This window comes from Heterocephalus glaber, unplaced genomic scaffold, assembly GCF_053883595.1.
Source record: "Heterocephalus glaber isolate CG9 unplaced genomic scaffold, H.glaber_assembly_v1.0 deba00000122, whole genome shotgun sequence".
NCBI lineage: Eukaryota > Metazoa > Chordata > Mammalia > Rodentia > Bathyergidae > Heterocephalus > Heterocephalus glaber.
Genome location: NW_028258138.1, coordinates 14,649,847 through 14,670,895, shown reverse-complemented (window position 1 = coordinate 14,670,895; position 21,049 = coordinate 14,649,847). Strand labels below are relative to the sequence as shown.

The 21,049-nt window shown below is 38.5% G+C and overlaps 1 protein-coding gene across 4 annotated transcripts; it reads right to left on the bottom strand.

Moving 5' to 3' along the window:
- Positions 1 to 94: 94 nt before the first annotated feature.
- Cct8 (chaperonin containing TCP1 subunit 8) lies at positions 95 to 13,248 on the bottom strand. Of its 4 annotated transcripts, none has more exons than XM_087213364.1 (16): positions 13,042 to 13,248; positions 10,128 to 10,218; positions 9,151 to 9,230; positions 7,768 to 7,917; positions 7,076 to 7,256; positions 6,918 to 6,979; positions 6,246 to 6,383; positions 5,126 to 5,304; positions 3,950 to 4,016; positions 3,787 to 3,874; positions 3,584 to 3,699; positions 3,058 to 3,129; positions 2,816 to 2,980; positions 2,387 to 2,506; positions 646 to 750; positions 95 to 301 (listed from the first exon to the last, which is right to left on the bottom strand). In XM_087213364.1, the coding sequence occupies exons 1-15, from the start codon at positions 13,099 to 13,101 to the stop codon at positions 658 to 660; spliced, it is 1,662 nt and encodes a 553-aa protein (XP_087069490.1). In that variant the 5' UTR covers positions 13,102 to 13,248; the 3' UTR covers positions 95 to 301; positions 646 to 657. The 4 variants fall into 4 exon arrangements, with proteins under 4 accessions (XP_087069490.1, XP_087069495.1, XP_087069491.1 ...); XM_087213369.1 differs by having other exon boundaries at positions 12,596 to 13,211; XM_087213365.1 differs by lacking the exon at positions 646 to 750 and having other exon boundaries at positions 13,042 to 13,247.
- Between the last annotated feature and the right edge of the window lie 7,801 nt (positions 13,249 to 21,049).

The window sequence follows — 21,049 nt, the reverse complement described above, 5'->3', positions numbered from 1 at the left end:
AAGGGAAACAGGTCACTATATTAAATCCCACACTGAAAGTGATTAACAAGATCAAACAGGTCACTTAGATCCAGTAACATTACCAGACAGAGGCTTTAGCAGTAACAATGTTTATTGTATCATTCAGCCAAGGAAACACTCTTAATTTAAGGAGAGTAAGAAAACATTAGGAATTCCTAGAGTACTACTACAAATGCTAGGTCTACAGTAAGAATTAAACCAGTCAATCATTTTGGTCATCATCCCAATCTTTCTTCCCACTTGGAGGCTTGGGTCCACCAGCTGGTTTTGCCATGATGATCTGCGTAACAACACAAACACCAGAGAAGTATGCTTATAAACTCAACCTTCTCAATGAAGATAATTATTTTTTAGTTAGCCTTATTTAAGATCAAGCAACCCTCTCAAAATAAGCAATTTCTTATATACTGCATATGAAACATTGTAACAAAGTTTGCTAGGTTGCTCCCTGGAGATTAGATTTTAAACTTCAGCAGCTTGAGAAAGCTTCCTACTTTTGTGGGCAAACAGCAACAAAATCCACACAGATTAGTGAAAGACATTCCAAGACATGCACTTTGACAACTCAAGCAGACTAGGAAAATATCTGCATGCATCACTGGTATAAATCAGTCTGTATGGCACCTGATTTGCTATTTATACATGAGCTTCATCTTGCCAACCATCTTTATCCCAATTTCCTTGTGGTTCAGCAGCTTTGGGTCCACCTGCCACTTTTGCCATTATAATCTAAAGTAGTTGATAAATATATATAAAGTTTAACACATTGTCTAGTGTTATTTGAGAACCACTCAAATAGCAGGAAAAGTGTTGATACACAAAAATCCAAGTAATCCACTCTCTGGTAATATATATACCACAACCTCTCTAGTTTATCCAAAATCTGCTAAACCAATATTTAACAAGTGCAGTTATACTGACATTTTAAGATTTATGTTTCAAAACAACATGAAGATAGCTTTGGGCTCAAATGCCTTTATTTGGCTAAAGCTAAAATAAACATATTTGTTGCTTTCCAAATTTATGACTGGCATCTGTTTTAAGTGACAAACTAAACATCTTTACTACTACCATCCTTATTCAGAAGCCTTGATAAGAAATCTAAACCTGAGTGGGCAGGGGATATGGTTCAGTGGTAGTTTTTGCCTAGGATGTGTTATGGTGGCCCAGTGTGCAGAGGGGCTTATTAAAACTGCTGAGCTTCCGTTTCTGATTCATTTTTTTTTTTCTTCAGTGCCAGGGATTGAACTCAGGATCTTGTGCTTGCAAGGCAGGTGTGGTGCCACTAAGCTAAATTCCTGGCCCAGGTTCAGTCTGGTTTTTAACAGGGTCTTAGGTGGTGAAGATGTTTTTGATTGAGGACTATACGTCTACTACTCTAACCAATGGTTTAAACTTGATTTGCAAGTCTTTTTCCAGAAGTTACAGCTAGGGCCAGGGATTTAGCTCAGTGGTTTCGCCGCCTGGTGCGCAAGCACAAGGACCCGAGTTCAATCCCCGGTACCAAAAAAACAAAACAAACAACAAGTTACAGCTGGCTTTTTTTTTTTTTGGTACTGGGGATCAAACTTGGGACCTTGTGCTTGCAAGGCAGGCGCTGGAACCACTGAGCTAAATCCCTGGCCCCACAGCTAGCTTTTTATAAGACTGTTCATTATACTAATATAAGCTGGTTAACGTAGTCACATTCTTTAATACATCTTTATACATAGTGCATAAAGCACACACTACTAGCAAGCTCCCCTGCCAGTTTACAAGTTTAAAATTCAGAAATTTGAAATAGATTCTAACACAGTAACTCAAAAAACCCAAACCAACCCAAAAAAGAACCCCTAAGAAATAATGTGATATTCCAAACTTTTAGGTCTTTTTAGTACCTCAAGGTACAGTTTGTTTGTTGTCATACTAGGAAAAACTTGAAATACCCATGTTCTCTCATCACATCATGTTCCTTCAAGTTGGGATCTGTATCTACTTCAGGGCTTTATGACCCTTCCATATTGCATCCTTATTTTTTTCTCTTCATAGTCCCTCTTAATATCACATATTTAACTTATCACCAAGATGATTATACAAAGGGGTTCTATGGCTAAAAAGTTTGAAAATGGAATCTACATTTTGGGGGATATTGTAACATCTCTAAAATGAAGGAAAAGAAGCACTTCCTTAAATGCAGTCATAAATATGCTATTCTAGTTCTGTAAAAATACACTACCGAGCTACACTAAATTTAGCATTTTCTTTTTTGGTACCAGGGCTTCAACTCAGAACCCTACGCTTCCGAGGCAGGCGGTGGCACCACTGAGTTAAATCCCCAGCCCTAAAATTAGCATGTTCAAAGATCAAAATTTTGCTTTTTGCTTACCTGATCAACTCTAAGCACAGTGACTGCAGCATTAGTAGCCAATTTGATAGCCCAGTATTTTCCCAGGTAAGTATCTAGAACACCAGCTTCCAACATGTCCTTTACTGCAGGAACTTCAGCCTGGCAACACAAAATCATTTCCACCTTTCATCTTAAATTCTTTTATGTGAAAATATTTGTACTCAACAGCAAAAACCCGAATGGCTTCTTAAACAGTATTAGACAAATAAGCATTAAGTACTATTACCCTATACATACCATAAAAGGTTATCAAAACAAAAAAATTTTCTCTTACTATATTAAGTAAAAACTAATTTTAAGAAAACCATTTGTTCACAAGTCAGATCACTTTTCCTGGTTTTCCTTTTACACATACTGCTATTTTTAAGTTCTGCATTCACAAAATAAAGCAATTAAATATCAGTGTACCTCAATATCTAATCCAACATTTTTGTTTCCTTCTTGATGTACTGCATAAAGCTTAGAGATTACTTCATTGGCCTTAACTCCAGAGTTCTCTGCCAGTGCCCGTGGGATAGCTTCAAAAGCCTCAGCAAACTTCTTAATAGCATACTGTTCAAGTCCAGGACAGGTCTAAAAAGAAATGTGTTTATTATTGCACTTTATTCAACAGCAGAAAGAAAATCAATTTATAATAGCAAAATCTATACCTCTCCATACGATGTGATCTGTTTGGCCAATTCAATTTCTGTTGCTCCACCTCCAGGTACAAGACGTTTATCCTGTAAGTGGTCCCAAAAGGAGGGAAAATCAGTCATCAAAAGGCACTTTTCTAATCAGATTCCAGTACTCCACCAGACTAGCATTTTTGAATCAGGCAGTGTTAATAATGAAATCTAATTTCAAACTAGAAAAAAAAAAATGAAGACAGTGTCTGGTATATAAAAAGGACAGACCGAAAATAGAGAACAGGACCAGAACCACCTCTTACCTGCATTACCACACATAGCACCAAGAACAGTGCTGAAGGTAGCACATTATAATAAAAACAACTGTTCCTTGAAAACAATTTTAAAAATCATTTCTGGAGACTCATATTTATTAGGAATTGACACAAAAGTCTCACATGAAAAATGTGCTTTGCTTTAAATCCATTTTGAAGTTCTCATAATGTTCATACGTCTGTCAATTGTGTTTTTAAAAACCAATTTACTGAAGATTACTGCTAATACTGACCCTTGTGAGAACTTTGAAAGTGTTAACACCATCATCTACTGCCCTTTCGATATCATCCATCAGATTGTCAGTAGAGCCTCGAAGTACTATAGTAGAAATGGCACCATCTTCTTTTTCTGTCACATATAAATACAACTGGGGATTAGATAAAAGAAAATAAACACCTCACACTCCTACTAGCCCATCTTTCCATGACTACATACCATGCTTAAAAACCACCACCTGTGTGTCTCCAACTTCTGAGAGGTAAACGCTGTCACAGTGTCCCATTTCTTCAAGGACAGGAGGAGTCTGTAAGAGAGTTAACTGTGGTAATAAAAATGTAAATAGGTTCAACTATCTTTTAATGTTGTCCAGAATACATACCAATCTAGGAAGAGCTGTAGCACCAACTGTTTTACATAGTCTTCTGAGATCCCATTTTGAGTTAAGCCTTTCAGGAAGAACAAAGATTTTAATAAAGTTTTAATTCTACCATATACATAAGCATATACAGTACAGGGATTACATAAGAAACTATACACCAGCCCCAAGTAATGTTCTTGACTCTGGATTCAAGCTCAGAACACATCTGAATTGTACTGGGTTCTTACACCAAAAAGCCAATTTTTTTTTTTGGTACTGGGGATCGAACTCGGGTCCTTGCACTTGCAAGGCAGGCTGCGGAACCACTGAGCTAAATCCTCGGCCCCAAAAAGCCAATTCTTTATGCTGAGAATGAGCCCAGCCAGCAATGCCATCTTAAATCTGTAGTACACCATGTTTCTATTAACTGGGAGAGGTAAAGTTACTTTAGGATATCAGGGTTTATAGTTCCAAAACACCAAGGAAATAGTGCATATACTGAAAACTGCTTTATTTTGTGCAATCATACAATTTTTGAGGAAGAGTACAGTGATTTACTCTGCAGATTTGACTGGGTACTAAGAAAGGTGGTAGATGAAAATGGATAGGAAAGTCAGTTGTCTAACATACCCTATAAATGTGTCACAGATTAAAAGACATCTTGCTGACTCTACACTCTGGATAACAGGCAATACACGAGCTTATAAGCTGTTCATTCTGCCTGGAAAGATATACCCTGTGCCTCTTCCGACAATATATAATGATTGGTTCCTTCAGTTCTCAGCTTAAAAGTAAGAGTTATAAGCTGGGCATGTTGGTGCATGCCTATAATCCCAGCGCTTGGGAGACTAAGGAAGGAGGGTCACCACAAGTTTAAGGCCAGCCTGAACTACAAAGCAAGACCTTATTCCAAAAAACCAGAGACAGCCAGGGATTTAGCTCTGGCGCTGCATCTGCCTCACAAGTGCAAGGTTCTGACTTTGATCTCCGGTACAAAAAAAAAAAAAAAAAAAAAAAAATCAAACAACCAGAGGGAGAGAAAAAGTTATTTTCTATCTCCACAGACAAGTTTTTTGGTTTTTTAAAACTATTTGACTACTTGTCCTTTCTCCTTGAGATGTCTTCAGTTTGCTGAATTTTAATGTTTTACTACTAAACAGACATTTATAGTATCAGTTAATAGAATGCAGCTCTTACCTCACCAGCATGATATTGTATTTGTTTACATAATGAAGAGCCATGTCGGCCACTTTGCCACCTATTACTACGACATTTGCACCAGTATCAGCAATAGCTCTGACATGTGCGTCCACGAGATTTTCTTCTCCTTTACTAAAATTCATCAATTCTTCTGCGGTCTTTATCAATACTGTTCCCTGGCAAAACAGGCAAGCACAATCTTTAAACAACACTTCAGTACTTTGTTGTTCAAAATCATAGGATAACATTTTAGCGAAAGAAACAATTTATGGATTTTGGAGAAAACATAAAAGTATGTATGATGAAGCACAATACAAAATTTATAAAATTAAGACACTTAGTTTGCTCCTAGCTCCTCTCATCTTAAAACAGATGCATTTGCTCTGACAGGGACGTGGTAGAAAATATGGGGAAATACTGTTATTTTAGATATGTAGGACAGGTATCCTCATATTTGTCTTTTATAAAGATCAACTAGTATCACCAAAACAGCAATGCTGTGGTTCTCAAACTCTTCCTAAAATGGGGACTAAATAACCATCCCCCCTCCCAATTTTGCAGAAACCTTTAAAACCAAAAACCTGGATTTCAAGAATGCTACGGTGTTGGTGGTGTGCACCTGCAGTCCCAGCTACTTGGGAGGCTAAAGTGAAGAGAATTGAAAAGTTTGAGACCCTATCTCAAAAAAAAACGGGGGGGGGGGCAGAAGGAAGGTAAGAGGATGGAGGATGAAGCCAGCCACTGCTGACTAGAAACATAAGGTTTTTAAAAAATGACATCATTTTCAAATTACATTATCATTATTTTTGGTTTCAGGATGCTACAGAATGCCAATATTTTAAAAACGCATTTTTGTGAAGAGCACACAAAGTGCTATTTTTTTTACTTCCTGAAATGTTAAGGGGCTGTATTGTACAATATAAGCAATACTGCTATGATCTAATGTCTCAAATTTACTATATACTAGTTGACTTAGATATTTAAATACAAATCTGGTTTAAAAACATACACAATCCTAGTTTTCAACCATGATGAAATACTGCTTTCAGAGCAAACTCTACCTCAAAACTAAACTAAAAGATCAGCTCCAATATTTTAAGGTCTGAGGTCTACGTACCTTAGTTTCTGTTATCATGCCATCAAAAGGACATGAATACACTGCAATTTTTGCATCTTTGACAGATGTTACATCACCTTCAGTTTCTTTCTTAAAAACCATGCCGTGCAATACTGAAGAGGAAAAGATACCAGAGCCCTAACGGTTGAACAGAAAACAACCATTAGAGCTAAGTTGTTAATTCTGTACACAAAATGTAAAACATCAACACAGAGATCTAGGGACACAGGATAAACTGGTAGGTATAAAACAAACCATTTTGCTCAAGGCAGGAATCACTGTGGGAATGAGCTACTTTCATGGAGGGGAAGCCCTTCACTGTACTGGGAAGAACAAACATAGATAATGACTGCTTAGAGGCACTTTTTCACCCATTCACAAAGTACAGTATGTACTTGGTACCAATATACCAGGAATAGCTGTCAATATAGTACTTGCAATTTAATGGGGAAGGTGGGCAGTACATGTACAGAGAAAATAAACGGCACACGTACAAATAGAACACATACTGCTATGGGGTAAATCCATCTACACCAACATCAGGATGCCAATGGACAAAACCACCCTAACTACGCTCTCCTATATAAAACACATAAAAATAATGTCTAAAACACAAGGGATGATTTAGACTTAGAGCAATTTAGATGATGTTAATGCACTGTCTGAACTTACCAGAATTTTACAAACTCTGATGTTATCAACATTAAAATGGCCGGAGTCAGGAAAAATAGATACTGTTAAGAAGAGACATATCAAAAATAAGAAGAAAATATCTTACTTATGTTAAAAATCTTTATTTTGGATATCTTCATTTACTGATATTTGCTTACCACATGCCTGAGCAATAAGCTTGGCTAGAAATACTTCATTACCATATTGTTTACTCATTAAGGAGGTACGAAGTAGAGACGACACTTCCTCTACATTGCGAAGGTTTTTTGCAGAACAACATACTAAATCAGGAAGAATTTCATGAGCTTTTCTGCAGGCTATTTCATAACCTTCTATAACCTAAAATGTAAAGAAAAAATATTTCTTTAACAGACACGATTTTGAGATGACAAAGCATTCCTGGTAATCCAATGAACACAGCATTTATTTTCATTATTTAATGACAAAAATAACAAGTACAGCAGAGCCTACTAATTATGAGTGTAGGCTCAGATGACAATCAACATTTGAATCCCAAGACTCTACCAATTACTAGTGACAGGATTTTGGACAAGGTTTTTCTAACTTAACTCCTACTGTCCTCATTTAAAATAAAACAAGATTTAGGAGGCCTCACTTATACGATTCTTCAAGAGGTTAAAATGAGATACTACAAAGGTAGTACAGTGGTGAAACACAGGTACTACAGTACAGTATAGCAGTGAAACACAGGTACTACAATGCCTGGCACAGAGTAAACTGCTCAGTAATGTGAGCTACTCTACTCCTTTGATAATAATTCCATGTTTAAAGCAGTAGCATATATGTAGACAAAAATTAAATGGGAGTAAATTATAAAGTAAACACCTGCCTCTGAAACTGACAGGCCAATCCTCAGAAGTTCTTCAGCCAATTCCAGAAGAGCTCCAGCAAAGACCAGAACAAAGTTTGTGCCATCTCCAACCTCTTGCTCTTGCATATGAGAGGCCATTACAATCATTTTTGCAGCAGGATGCTGTACCTGGTATAAAAGGAAATACCAAGTGAAAACATTTGACCCTTAAAGCAACATAAAATCATTGTCTCCTTATATTAAATTAATAAACTCTAATTTCCTTACGCAGGCCAGGTTAACTCCATTTGATCACAATTATAAACTTATTAGACTGATCACAAGAAGAAAATTCAAATCCCTCCAGGCCTGTCAGCCCAAATGCACCGCTAAAACTACAAAGCACACTTTCTTGTGATGGCTAGTTATCGATCCATTACACACAGCTCCACAAGGTTCTGCATATCATTATGCGTTACCTGTATTAAACATAAAGTGATTCCAGCTGCTAAAGCTGGACATTTGAAAGAAGTCTTCAGAGGAACTAAAATAGACACCACTTAGCTTAGTTAAGAGCTGCAGTTATCAATTTTATTGTGTGTTCTTATAAGGGTTATAACTAGTATTTAAAAAAGGGGAGTATAAATTTTTTCTTTACAAGTATCAAATTTTATATAACTTTATTCTTAGGAGTTAATTTTAAATGCTTTTATAGAAATAAGCAAGGAGTAACTGACAAAAAAAACCTGTAAAAAGTCAACAATACGGTTTTTCTGATACCATCCCCATTCTACTCTAGTACCTCCTGAGAACATTACCATGTATGACATTAACATTCACCATGACAAGTTTCTCCACAATATCTTGTGGAGTTAAACATATCCTTGAGAATATACTGTTATTTAAGATGTTGGAGAGATGTTACTTTATCTGTACTTTTATCTAAAATACAAGGTTAAGTTCTAGCATCATTGAGGGCTAAGCATCAGGAAAATGATCTGGTGAACATAACCTTTGATTACAGGGCATTAATATGAGAAATGTCTGTAGGCGCTTTGGTGCCTCCCCTCCATAACTCTGCAGGCAGTATCTACAGTCTCCACAATGACAAAACTGGAGAAGACAGCAGAATTTCAACAACTCATTAGTACTTGTTAATGCATTACGGGATCATTCACTTGTGTCACTCTACAAAATGAGACAATTTGATATTATTAGCAATTATACTTTATCATAATCAATCCCTCCATAAGCAAATAACTTGAGATTTTAAAAATCTGAGCTGCTGAAATGTTAAATATAAGTCTACAAATCTGCATAATGAATTTTCAAGGTGTAAAAAGGTTTCTTATTATCACATTTGAAATAGATTCCTAGATTAAAATACACTTAATTTTTTTGGTTGCTTTGAAAATAACTTACTTCTAGCTCTCTTAAAATAGTTGCTGCATCATTTGTCACAAACAACTTCTCCAGGTGGTTGATAACCATTTTGTTCATTCCTTAAAAATAAAACACGAAAACCATTATTACTCAATTCCTTCTCCAAATATCCAGGAAAATTTAGTAAAGAAGTATAAATTTGTTATTTTTTAAAGTGTTATAAAAATTCAATACTATCTATTCTTCAGATTTATCTCATAGCCTCACATTTTCTGACTACATGTGTGTCTATTTTTCTTTCTAATCTACAATGTACAGAGAAGAGGCAAAATCTTACATTTTTGCTGATTGCTATGGTGTTTAAACATGCTTGCCATGTAGCCAGTGCTCAATTATTAGATATCATATTAACATGCACATCACCAAAATAATCCACTTAAAAGTATAGTTCTTGCTTATTTTATAAACCTGTATCTTAAATTCAATCAGTGCTTGAAGGAAAAAGAACAACAGAAAATTTTCTCAACCTGTTACTTTTTTGAGGTACTAGGGATTGAACCTGGGCCTGAGTTATATCCCCAGTCTTTTAAATATATTTTTTATTTTGAGATAGGGTCTTTCAAAGTCATTAAATTGCCCAGGCTGGGCCTGAACTTGCAATCCTCCTGCCTCATCTCCCAGAGTGCTAGGATTATATAGATGTGTGCCATGATGCTGGGCTCTTATAACTTTTTATAAAATAACTGGTTACCCTTTGTCACAATGAGTATTAAGTACAATGTCAATAGTGAAAATGCTGTAATTTTTTTATCCTCTCAACAGGATAAAGTTAACATCTGACTCCTACTTTTTCTAGAGATGAGCAGTTGATTAAAAATAAGAAACACTGGTATCACTGAACTATGAAATAACTTTCCAAGCCAAGATGTAAATATAGTACTCTTTAAAAAGAATGTGAAGAGCTACTACATAAAATTCAATTACTGTATTTTTAAAAATATGAATTTGTAGATTACCATTTGGTCCATATGCTGTACGAGTGGTTTGGGCTAGTTCCTTGCAAGCTTGTATATTTCTATACACAGCCTCTTCTAATCCTGAAAAATGCTGTAAAATAAAACTTCTTAGGACAATGAAACAACAATCTTCAAACATCAGATACTTTTATCTTACTTCTAATAAACAGGCAACAGCACATAAGTATTTGGCACATGTGCTGAGTCTGGTTACAAATCTTAGCTTTCTGGCTAATTACCAGATTACCTTGGGCAATTTTTTTTTCCTATGTAGAACAAGGCAGTAATAATCGCACCTATCTCACAGTACTGTTGAGACAATCACATAAAATTTATGTATGTCAAACATGATACTTGATACTCATAAATGATATATAATTTCCTCACTAGTTGTATAAATAAAGCATGACCTTCTTAGAGATCACAGACCAACTTACACATCAAATCACAAGGCACATATATTTTTAGTGCAGTATATAGTAAGTGCTAGGTCTGATGAACGCAAATGAGGCATTTCAGGTAAAATACCTTTGCAGGGTTTATTAATGTTTTCTAATTAAAAGCTGAAATGTGATAAGTATTTCTCTTACTGTACTAGCACCTGAGCTTTGAAAAGCCAGCATTGCATGTTTGTTGGGAATTCTCATTTAAACCAAAGTATATACCCCTGAAATGTTTAGGGATTAAAGTATACAACTGTTGAGTGCTCTTTTGAATTGCAATATAATTCCAATGTGTAGTTTGAAAAATGGAAATGATTACATCTATTAAATTTCTCATTTTACATTAGACTTAAAGAGTTTGGATTTACCTGGGTCTTCAGATAGGCTTCAAGAGCTTAATCTTCAAGTGAACATTTTTCTACATCTTTAATGCCCAGTACTGCAGCCACTAGCCCATTTGGCCATTTAAAGTAATTAAAACCTAAAATTCAGTTCCTCAAGTGTACCAGCCACAGCTGAATAGCTATAGACAGTTAGCAGTTGTGCTGCACAGAACTAACAGTATTTCCATCACCGAATAAAGTTTTATTGCTTTAGAATATAAGGCTTGGGCTTTTATATTATAGAAGAAACTATGAACCAAGTAAGAATAACTACTGCTTTATAAGCAGCTTCAGCAACAAGGGTAGGATTCCAACAGTAACACTTAAGTCTAAGCTCTTGTCTTAGCTTTGCCCCTCACAACCTTGCACTGAGGAACCGCCAGCCATCTGACAACAGATCCCATTACACCCCTTTAACGGTTTTCCATCTCTTTTACATCAAAATGTAAATCCTTCTTAATGAATACAAGCCTTAAAACGCTCTAGTCTTTGCCTTATTATAGCTTATAAATTGACTTTTCACCATTTAAAAAATTTTTATTACTACACGTTTGCAGTAGTGATTACATTCATCTCGGAGAGTTGGTACATACACACAATACATCTTAATTCTGACTTCTTACCATTCTTGCCTTCCCTTTGCAAGCTGTAACCCTGTACCTTTCCTACTTTGTTATTTTTAAACAGGCCAAATTTATTACATGCTAAGAGTTTTTGCACTAGTTGGTCCTCCAGCTTGTAGCATTTCCCTCTAAATGTGGCTGAGTCGTCAATCTTTCAGCACTCAAGAGTTCGTCCCAGAATATTTTATTTCCCTTCTCTATTCCTAACACTTTTGTGGTGGTGGTGGGGTAGGTAGTAATGTTCCTGCCGTTTCCTACTATAGTATTATGTTTACTGTTACTCAAATTCTACCTTTTGTTTACTTGATAGTTTATTTTCCCTTCCTAGAATATAAACTCTAGGAGAGCTGGGATTTTTCTCTTTGACTACAATTCCCCCAAGTACCTATTTATTGAATTAAATATCTCAACGTGCAGTAGAAAACTATCAGATTTTAAATGACAAATAATGTTTTGCTACTTCAGCTTGAATATTCTTCTGAGGAGCTTGCATCATTTTCAAAGCGTCACCAACATTTATATTAAACACTGACATTTATTTAGTATACCTGTTATCTCCAAAGTGCATCCTACAAGGAAAAGGCCAACTCCTAACTATTAAAGCTCCCTTCATCTCCCATGAAACCTTAAATTCAACCACCCTAATCTTCTCAATTAAGCATAGGAAATTTGGGAGACAAAAAGGAACACCGTTATTAGCGCGAAAGACAAATTTCTCAGTATGTACATCATAAAAATTATGCTCCTAAAATTATATTCCAGATCCTAAGACTAATTTTATTTGAGCTAGGATGTCATTTATCCTGTGAGCTACACGGTGGGTTACGGTAAGTCAGATACAGGCACTCGGAATGTCTTTTAGATCACCTCAATTAAAAAAAAAAAAAACCGAGTGAAGGTAACTTTAGGACAAGCTAGCTAACGTTAAGCTTGGTCTGCCCTAAATCAAAGCACTGCTTCTGAACATTACATGGGGCGCCTACTTTTCCTTTACAAGCAAGCAACCAAGAACGACCTACGGCCTCCTCTCCCGAGATGGTCCGCTTCTAGTCCCTTCGCAGGATACAGCCCGTGAAGTGCGTGCCAGTACGCTTCACGGCCCCCGCAGCAATTCCATCTACGTTATCCAACTTCACTCTCACAACTCCCTTGAAGGGTGAGAGCTTTACGGATGGGCAGGGAGACACCTGAGCAGCCTCTCGCTTGCCCTGCTGGAAGCGCGGAAGGCGAATCCGGCAGCCTCGCCCCTCAGCGCGCCCCTCCGTTCCTCTCGGCCACCCCGAGTCGGGGCAGTCCCGAGTGCCCGCGGGCGGCGGCCGAGCGCGACTCGCTTTCTGGAATTTTCTCTTCCACCGCCCGCTTGCCAGGGGGCACGACCGGCCCGTCAGGAGCCCATTTTCCTTCGCGCCGGCCGCTGCAACCCCATCGCGGCCTTCCCGCCTCGCCCTCTCGTTCCATCCCTTACTTTCGCTCCCTCCTTGAGCATCTGGGCAAAGCCCGGGGCCTTGGGGACGTGAAGAGCCATGTCTAAGAGGCAGACAGCGATTCACGCGCTCACACAGAAGACCCGGAGGAAGCAAGGGAGCGCACAGCCTTCTGGGGACGCTGCGTGCCGACGCCTCACGGCCCTCCTCTTCCTCCCCAGACGACCGGTCCCTATTCCAGCCTCAATCCTGAAGCATCGCGAGAATGAGATTAGCTCCCACAGCCAGAACCGATTTAACGATCGTCGATCTGATCGAACGTCAGGCCGAGTGTAGAGCGCCCTTTGGATCGACGGGCGGGCGCGTGCGCAAGCGGCCCAGGTCGGTTTTTGTTAGTTGGTTTGTATTTTTTTCGTTTGTTTAACTTGGCAGCCTCTCGACTCTACCCACTCATCAGACTCAGTGGTCTGGACGTTTGGCGCTTGCCGTTTCTAACCTGGAAAACGCACTTATTTCTCTTTTTTTAAGACACAGTCCCTCTGTGTAGTTCAGGATGACCTTGAACTCTTGGCGATCCTCCTGCCTCAGCCTCCCAAGTGCTGGGATTACAGGCGCGCGCCACCACTTTAGGTTTGGAAAGCGCACGTCTTGAATTTAATTTCTACGTAATCTTCCAGACCTAGCCACCAGCGTCCTGGCAGAAGTGCCATTTCTTTCTGAGGCAAAACTACCCTTATGCACTGCAGGGAGTACGGGACTTGAAGGGATAATTAAAATGTTTTTAAAAAGATTGTTTCATATCTAGTGCTTCTGTCTCACTGTGGGGAGTTTTCTAAAGGCCTACGTGATGTGGGATATTACAGCAGTTTGAATGTAAGTGCCTGGAGAAGCCAGTGTCTTCCATAAAGCCACATAAAAAAGATTTGTGAAAATGTAAAACACTGCTACTCTTGTACTTTTCTTTTTGTTTTGGAAAATAGTTTTTTAAAATAAAAATAATTATGTTAACGTGATTTGTATTATTTTAAAAATTAAAGTTTAGAAATTTATCAGATTGAATTTATATTACAGTGATTATTGATAGCTATAATCCACATAAGCAAAAGGCCTTTGAGAACCTCAATATTTTTAGGAGTCTAAATAAATTCTGAGACTACACAGTAGAAGAACTACCACAGTAGATGAGTCCTGAACAATCCAAGATTTCCTTGTGGATTATTTATTTTTAAACAAAAATCATTTTCTAATCAAAGAGAATAATACTTGCAAACACACTGACCCACAATAAAGCTAAAAGGGGCTAAAATGATACTTGATAAAATCTGATTAAGTAAAAGTGAGCATAAAAAAATCAAATCTTACTATAATTTATAAGTAGCTCTTGGAAAATTAAATTTGAGAATACAATAAATTTTCATTGAAAGTTTATAATTAAAAATTGATCTTATGTTAATTTTAATACCAGTAAACAGGAAGTGAGAAGAATAAAAATCAATTTAAATCTTGTGTATGGTCATTTATCAATGAATTAAATTGATTAAATTGCTAAGAAGGGTATTGTTTAGATGAGAATTTATTAATTTTATGTAAGTTGGACTAAACTGTATTCATCATGATAGACTCAAAATACCAGGCAGAAGTTTTCCACTGGGTCCAAATAGTGAACTATGTATTCTGGACCCAAAAAAGAAAACATGAATCCTCAATGCAGCTTCATGGCTTTGGTTCTGGCTGCTGCTTATTTCACCTGCATCTTCTCCCTTTGGTCTTAACCTGTCTCTTCTGGCCAAATTAGTTCATGCTACTTTCCTTTTTTTTTTTTTTTGCTTAAATTCTTTTATTGGGACATTTTAGGTATACAATATGTTTACATTTATCATTGGGTGCGTGTACCTGTACATGATGTATCTTGGTTATTTTTTCACCATTCCCTGTGCTCCCTTCCCTTCCTCCACTCTTCCCTATTTGCAAAGACTTTGTTTCCATTTTTTCCTTTTCTCATAATTTTTCCTTTCCCTTCTTTCCTTTCCCCTTCCCCTCCCTCTTCCTTTGGACCTTTTCTTCCTATTTCAAATTATCAGTTATTCATTTTAATCATTTTAATCCTTATTTACACTTTCAGTTTCTCACACCAGAGAAACTATTCGCTATTTACACATGGGTGTCCTATTTATTTCACTCAAGAGTATGGCCTCAATATGCATCCATTTAGTTATAAATGTCTCTAGTTTCTTGTTCTTTATGGCTGAGTAGTACTCCATTCTGTAAAAAAACCCCACATCTTCTTTATCCAGTTTCCAGTTGATGGGCACTTGGGCTGTTTCCAAGCTTTAGCTATTACAAACTGTGCTGCTGTAAACATGAGCACACATATATCACTGTGGTATGATTCATTCAATTCTTTGGGGAAGATACCCAGCAGGGGAATAGTTGGGTCAAATGGGACCTCTAGTCCTAGTTCTTTGAGGTATCTCCATACTGATTTCCACAGTGGTTGCACCAGCCTGCACTCCCACCAATGGAGAAGGGTTCCTTTCTCTCCACACCCCTGCCAGCATTTGTTATTGGTTGATTTCTTGATAGCAGCCATTCTTTCTGGGGTGAGGTGTAATCTCAGTGTTGTTTTCATCTGCATCTCTTGTATGACCAGTGATGTTGAACATTTTTTCATATGTTTATTTGCTGCTTTTACTTCCTTATCTGAGAAATGTCTGTTCATTTCAGATGCCCATTTTTGAATTGGGTCTTTGAATTGGGGGGGGGATCTGATTTTTTTGAGTTCTTTATATATTCTAGCTAGTAGTCCTTTGTCTGAGGTATAGCTGCTAACATTTTTTTCCCACATTGTAGGCTGTCTCTTAGCTCTGTTGGTGGTTTCTTTTGCAGTGCAGAAGCTTTTTAATAAGATGAGATCCCAGTTGTTGATTTTTTCTGCTAGTTCCCATGCTACGGAGGTTTTGTTCATGAAGTCTTTTCCTATGCCAATGTCTTAGTTTAGTGTTTCTGTCTTAGTATTTACATCTTTAATCCACTTTGATCTTAGTTTAGTGCATGGTGATAGGTATGGGTCTAGTTTTAATCTTTGGCAGGTTGAAATACAGTTTTCCCAGCGTCATTTATTAAAGCGGCTATCTTTCCTCCAGTGAGGGTGTTTGGCTCCTTTGTTGAAGATGAGGTGGCTGAGTGTGTCTGGAATTGTTTCTGCATCTTCTACTCTGTTCCACTGGTCCTCAGGTCTTTTTCTTTGCCAGTACCATGCTGCTTTTTTTAGCACAGTATCAAGCTACTTTCTTTACCTCTGGCCTCAGGGTCTTTGCCTCTGCTGCTCTCTTCACTTTGAATGTTCTTTTCTTTTGGCTGAGCAAGTTCTACTCCAAAAAACAAACTCCTTCCTTAGAACGTTTTGGATGGTTCCCAAGACCTTCCCTATTCACCATTCTAGTAGCTCCTGTGCTTCTCCTTCATAGAACTTATCACCAATAAAATGACAAAGTTATTTACAATTGTTCCCAACCATTAGATAGGTGCTTGGTCACCAGCACGGGACATTGCATCAGGGAAATCTCTCAATAAATAAATCATCATCAAGTAAATTAACAAATGAGTGACCAGAAATGGAGCCCAAAGAATTAGGATGATATGGTCTGAATGTTTATGTCCCCTTAAATTCATATGATGGAATTCTAATCCCTAGAGAAACATAGTTGCCTGGTAGATGACTAGCAAAATTAATGCCCTTGTAAGAGGACCCAAGGGTAGCAGTTTCCTGCTACCATGTGATGACAAAGCCACAGGGCATCATCTGTGAACCAGGAAAGCAGCCCCTCACTGTGTCTGCCAGCACCTTGCTCTTGGACTTCTCAGGCTCCATAACTGTGAGGAGTAAATTGCTGTTGTTTCTAAGCTACCTATTCTGGTATTTAGTTATAGCAACCTACGCCGACTAAGACAGCGGGTGAAGTCTCTAAGGAGAGCGCAACAAAGCAATCAAAAAGATTTGTACAGGAGTCTGTAAAAGGCCAAGGAGATGGCAGGTTTCTACGATTTTGATTCAGGAGCCTGGAAGCCATGTGTTAGGCACCCACTGAACACAGGGGCTCCAGGAGAGAGCTAAAGGCCTTGGAGATTGGGGGTGTGTGAGTGCCCTTGAGTCCCCTTCTGGAGAAATCTCACTGTGGAGCCTGGGGATGTTTAAGCCAACTGAGGACTCTGCTCAGGACTGAGTTCACCAAGTGTTACCTTTTTTTCCCCTTTTGTTTATATATTTTGTTTTTATTTCTTAAGTGGCAGGCTCTCACTGTGTTGTCCAGGCTGTCCTGGAACCCTTGGGCTCAAATGATTCTCCTGACTCAGCCTCCTGAGTAGCTGGGAGGATAAGTGTATGTCACTGCACTTGGTCATTTGCCTTAAAGTTTTAATGTTTGCTTCAGAATTGTTGTAATGTTTTTACCTTGCATATATGTTTTGATTTTTAAATTCATAATTTTTTTTTTGGTACCAGGGATCAAACTCAGGATCTTGCACTTGCGAGGCAGGCATGGTGCCACTGAACTAAATCCCCAGCCCAAATTTATAATATCTTTAATTTTATAAATGGCTATAAAATCTCTTTGGCTTTTATTTTTTATCCCTTGTATAATTTATTTTAATGTTACTGTATTACCTTATTCTCCATTAAAGTTTGTTTCTCTTTGGCTATGGGTTTTATAACTTGTGTTGACTTGTTATTTTACTTGTTTCTTTGTAAATCTCTTAATGTTCCTTTGGAAATTCATATATTTCTTACTGTTTTAATGAAATTTCTTTGAGTTTAAGGGGACCCAATAATTTATAACCCTGTTCCCTCTCTGAATTTGGAAATAATCAAAAGAATAGTCATGGGAGTCGGGCAGCTAGAATCCAGAATATCACTGCACTGTGGAGAATATGGCTTAGTGTGAAAGCACAGACATGCTTATATATCATAGCTGCTTTGCAATAGATTGGAGTAGAGAAGCAGAAAAAGGAACAATAGACTTTTTTTTTTTGAACAATAGACTTTTAATGCATTAACTCCATGTGATCAAGACAGTTGGGCCCATATCCATCACTAACCAAGGAAATAACTCCTTGCAATGAAAAGAAGGAGTTAATCAGGAGGCCAAGAGGGTAGGGGGAATCCAGAGGACTGAGACCCACCTCTCTCCTCCCAATATAATTGCTGCTGTCATTTCCTAACCTCCCCTTCTTTGCCTTTTCTCTGTGGGGTAGGAGTGAGATTTGGAAGATAATGGGCCTCAGAGCATGTTATAGTTTATATCTAAAATGTCCCCCAAAGAAGGGGAGCAAGGGAGGAGGGAGGGGGAAAGGAAGGAAGAGACAAGAAAAAGAAAAGTGAAAATAGAAGGAAAAAATGGAAACAAAGCTTTTGTATATGGGGAGGGGAGGGAGTTGAGGGGGGCATGGGAAAAGGGGCAGGATGTACCATGCACAGGTGCAAATTCCCTATGATGAGTGTTAGCACGTATGCCTAAAATGTACCACCAAATGTTTTGCTATATTAAAAAAATAAAATGTCCCCCAAAGCCTTGTGCCCTCATAGGTGGGACTTTGGGGATACTGGATTAGCCCATTGATTGGTTTAGCCTAGTTCTGGGTATGAGTGATGGATTAACTGAAGAGGGAAGACTCACCCTGGATGTGGGTGGCATCAACCAATAGGCCTATTTAGCCTGAGTAGAATGAAAAAGGAAAGAAGAAAAACAAAGGGAAAGAAGAATGAAGTCTCACTGCTTTCTGCTCACCGTGCCCCTCTGCCATGCCACCCTGCCTTGGAGCCAGCCGACGGCAGATTGAAACCTCTACAAACTATAACTCAGAATAAACCTTTCCTGCTTCAAGTTGTAAGTGTTGAGCATTTTGTCCCAGCACAACAAAGTAACGAAGACGGACACCTTGTCCACTTCAGTTTCCCTTAGTTTCTGTCAGGCACACATGGGACAAGGCACGACCAAGGTCATGTCCTGATTCTCCTGGTTAAAGATATAATAAAGCCACTTTTAGAGTCAGTTTGTTACATAGACAGTGAAATGAAGATTAGTCAAAGGTGTCAGCTTCTCGAGGTCAAGCTGTCACACATCAAGCAGAATGATACCAAAATTAAAGCGACTAGGGTATTGCAATGCAAGCTCCACAGCACTTGGTGCTGAGAGGCCGACTGTAGACTGCAGCTTTATATCCTGCCCTTCTGTTATGAGGAGTTGGGGCAAGAAGACACATACCTCATTAGAATGCTGGAAGTGACAAGAAACTGCCTCACACCACCCTCACGGTGTAGGCAGGGAGGTAAGGAGAGGGCCTCTGAGAAGCTCTTTGCTCCCATCAGCTTGTGTTCTGGGAGGATCATACAGTACTTTTCAAAGACTCAGATTAGCATGAGCCAAGTCTTTGCCTGCACAGCCCTGGGTAGGCTTCAGCAAGGATCATGATATAAGATTGGTAGATACTGTAAAGGTAAAGATTTTGAAGCAAGAAGTTTGAAGAGTCAGTGTGTAAACAATCAATGATGCTTTCTGTTGGTGACCTGATGGATCTTTCTGGATGCTTCTAGAATGAACAACAGTTATTTTCAGGGAGATTTGGGCAAGCAACTGGATTATGGGGGCTTATAGGTACTTTGCTGTGAGAAGGTGGGGTCTGGTCAGAAGTCACTGCGGGTGAGGCCTGAGGGGTTTATTTCCCTCCCCAGATCCGTCCTGTGTTCTCTCTGCTTCCTGGATGCTATGAGGTGAGCAGCTTCCCTCTGGCCAGATCCTTCTGCTGTGCCATTTTGTTTTTGGTCCAACAGTCTGTGGTTGGAAACCTAAAAACTGTGAGCCAAATTATAAAACCTTTCCTCTTGTAAGCTGTGTGTTTGGGTATTGGGTCTCAATACCTCTGACGAGAAAGTGGCTAAGACTGAAGACTCCACCTCTATGACTTTAACCTTAGCTGTCTTCTTATCAGCCCTATCTCCAAATATAGTCACATTGGGGTTCAGGACTTGGTTAGCTGTCTTGTTGGGAAAAGAAATACCCCAAACTGCCATTTTAAAGGAGGAAAAGTTAAATTTGGTTCACAGTTTCAGTCCTGGGTCAGCTGACTGCAAGGCAGAAAAATCATGGAGGAAGGCGTAGTGGAACAAAGCTGCTTACTTCATAGAGTCCAGGAAGTGGAGCAGGAGAATGTTACCAGAGAGGAAGGGGCAAGGGACCGTACATAATACCCAAAGTCAAGCCTCTGTAACTCAGACATACCCAGAAGTGTGCTTTACTCATGCTCTAGGTGGCTTTTAAGACAATCAAGTGGACAATCTAGCTTACCTGTCAAAGGACTTCAACATACAAATTTTGGAGGTGGGTTGGGGTTGGGTGGGGCCACACAATTCAGCCCATTAAACTCTTGTTGTAAGACTTTTTTAGGGAGGGAGGGGTCATGATTTAGTTCTCTAATAAATCCAAATTGATTTTCCTTGATGTATATATTGCTGATAGAAGTTTACTCACTGCTTGTTTGGATGTTGGACCACATTTTTACAGTCTTTGAGCTTTAATTTTTTCTATGAACCCCACAGAATAAAGAAGCATTTAAATAGTATGGCAAAGAACTGATTGAGACCTGCTTCAAACTATTAAGACAGCCAGGCATGGTGGTTCATGCCTGCACTTCAAGCACTCTGGCAGGATGAAGCAGGAAGATCTCAAGTCTGAGCCCAGCCTGGGCAGTTTAGTGCTTAATGATATCCTGTCTCAAAATGACCCTGTCTCAAAATAAATAAGAACTGGCGATGTAGCTCAGTGTGGAAGTGCTAGATTCAATCCAGAGTACCAAAAGGAAAAAAAAAAAAAGCCACAAACAAAACTGTTAAAAGAGATTTTTTATGAACCACATCTATGGAGACCACAGGGAAATGTTGAATAATACATTTCTCACCTACTTTATTTAGAGATAGTCTGTTTATTCTGAGTGGGCACCACATGGGATAAAGCATGGAGAATTTACTTCTATCCTGGGAGCAGTGATGTATGAGTT

Bases quoted from the DNA above. Each gene is read 5' to 3' on its own strand.
- Cct8 (XM_087213364.1), bottom strand. From the start codon at position 13,101: ATGGCTCTTCACGTCCCCAAGGCCCCGGGCTTTGCCCAGATGCTCAAG. The intron at 2,981-3,057 runs GTATAGATTTTG...ATTTCTTTTTAG, and splicing joins AGATCACATCGTATGGAGAG to ACCTGTCCTGGACTTGAACA. The intron at 2,507-2,815 runs GTACACTGATAT...TTGTGTTGCCAG, and splicing joins ATGTTGGATTAGATATTGAG to GCTGAAGTTCCTGCAGTAAA.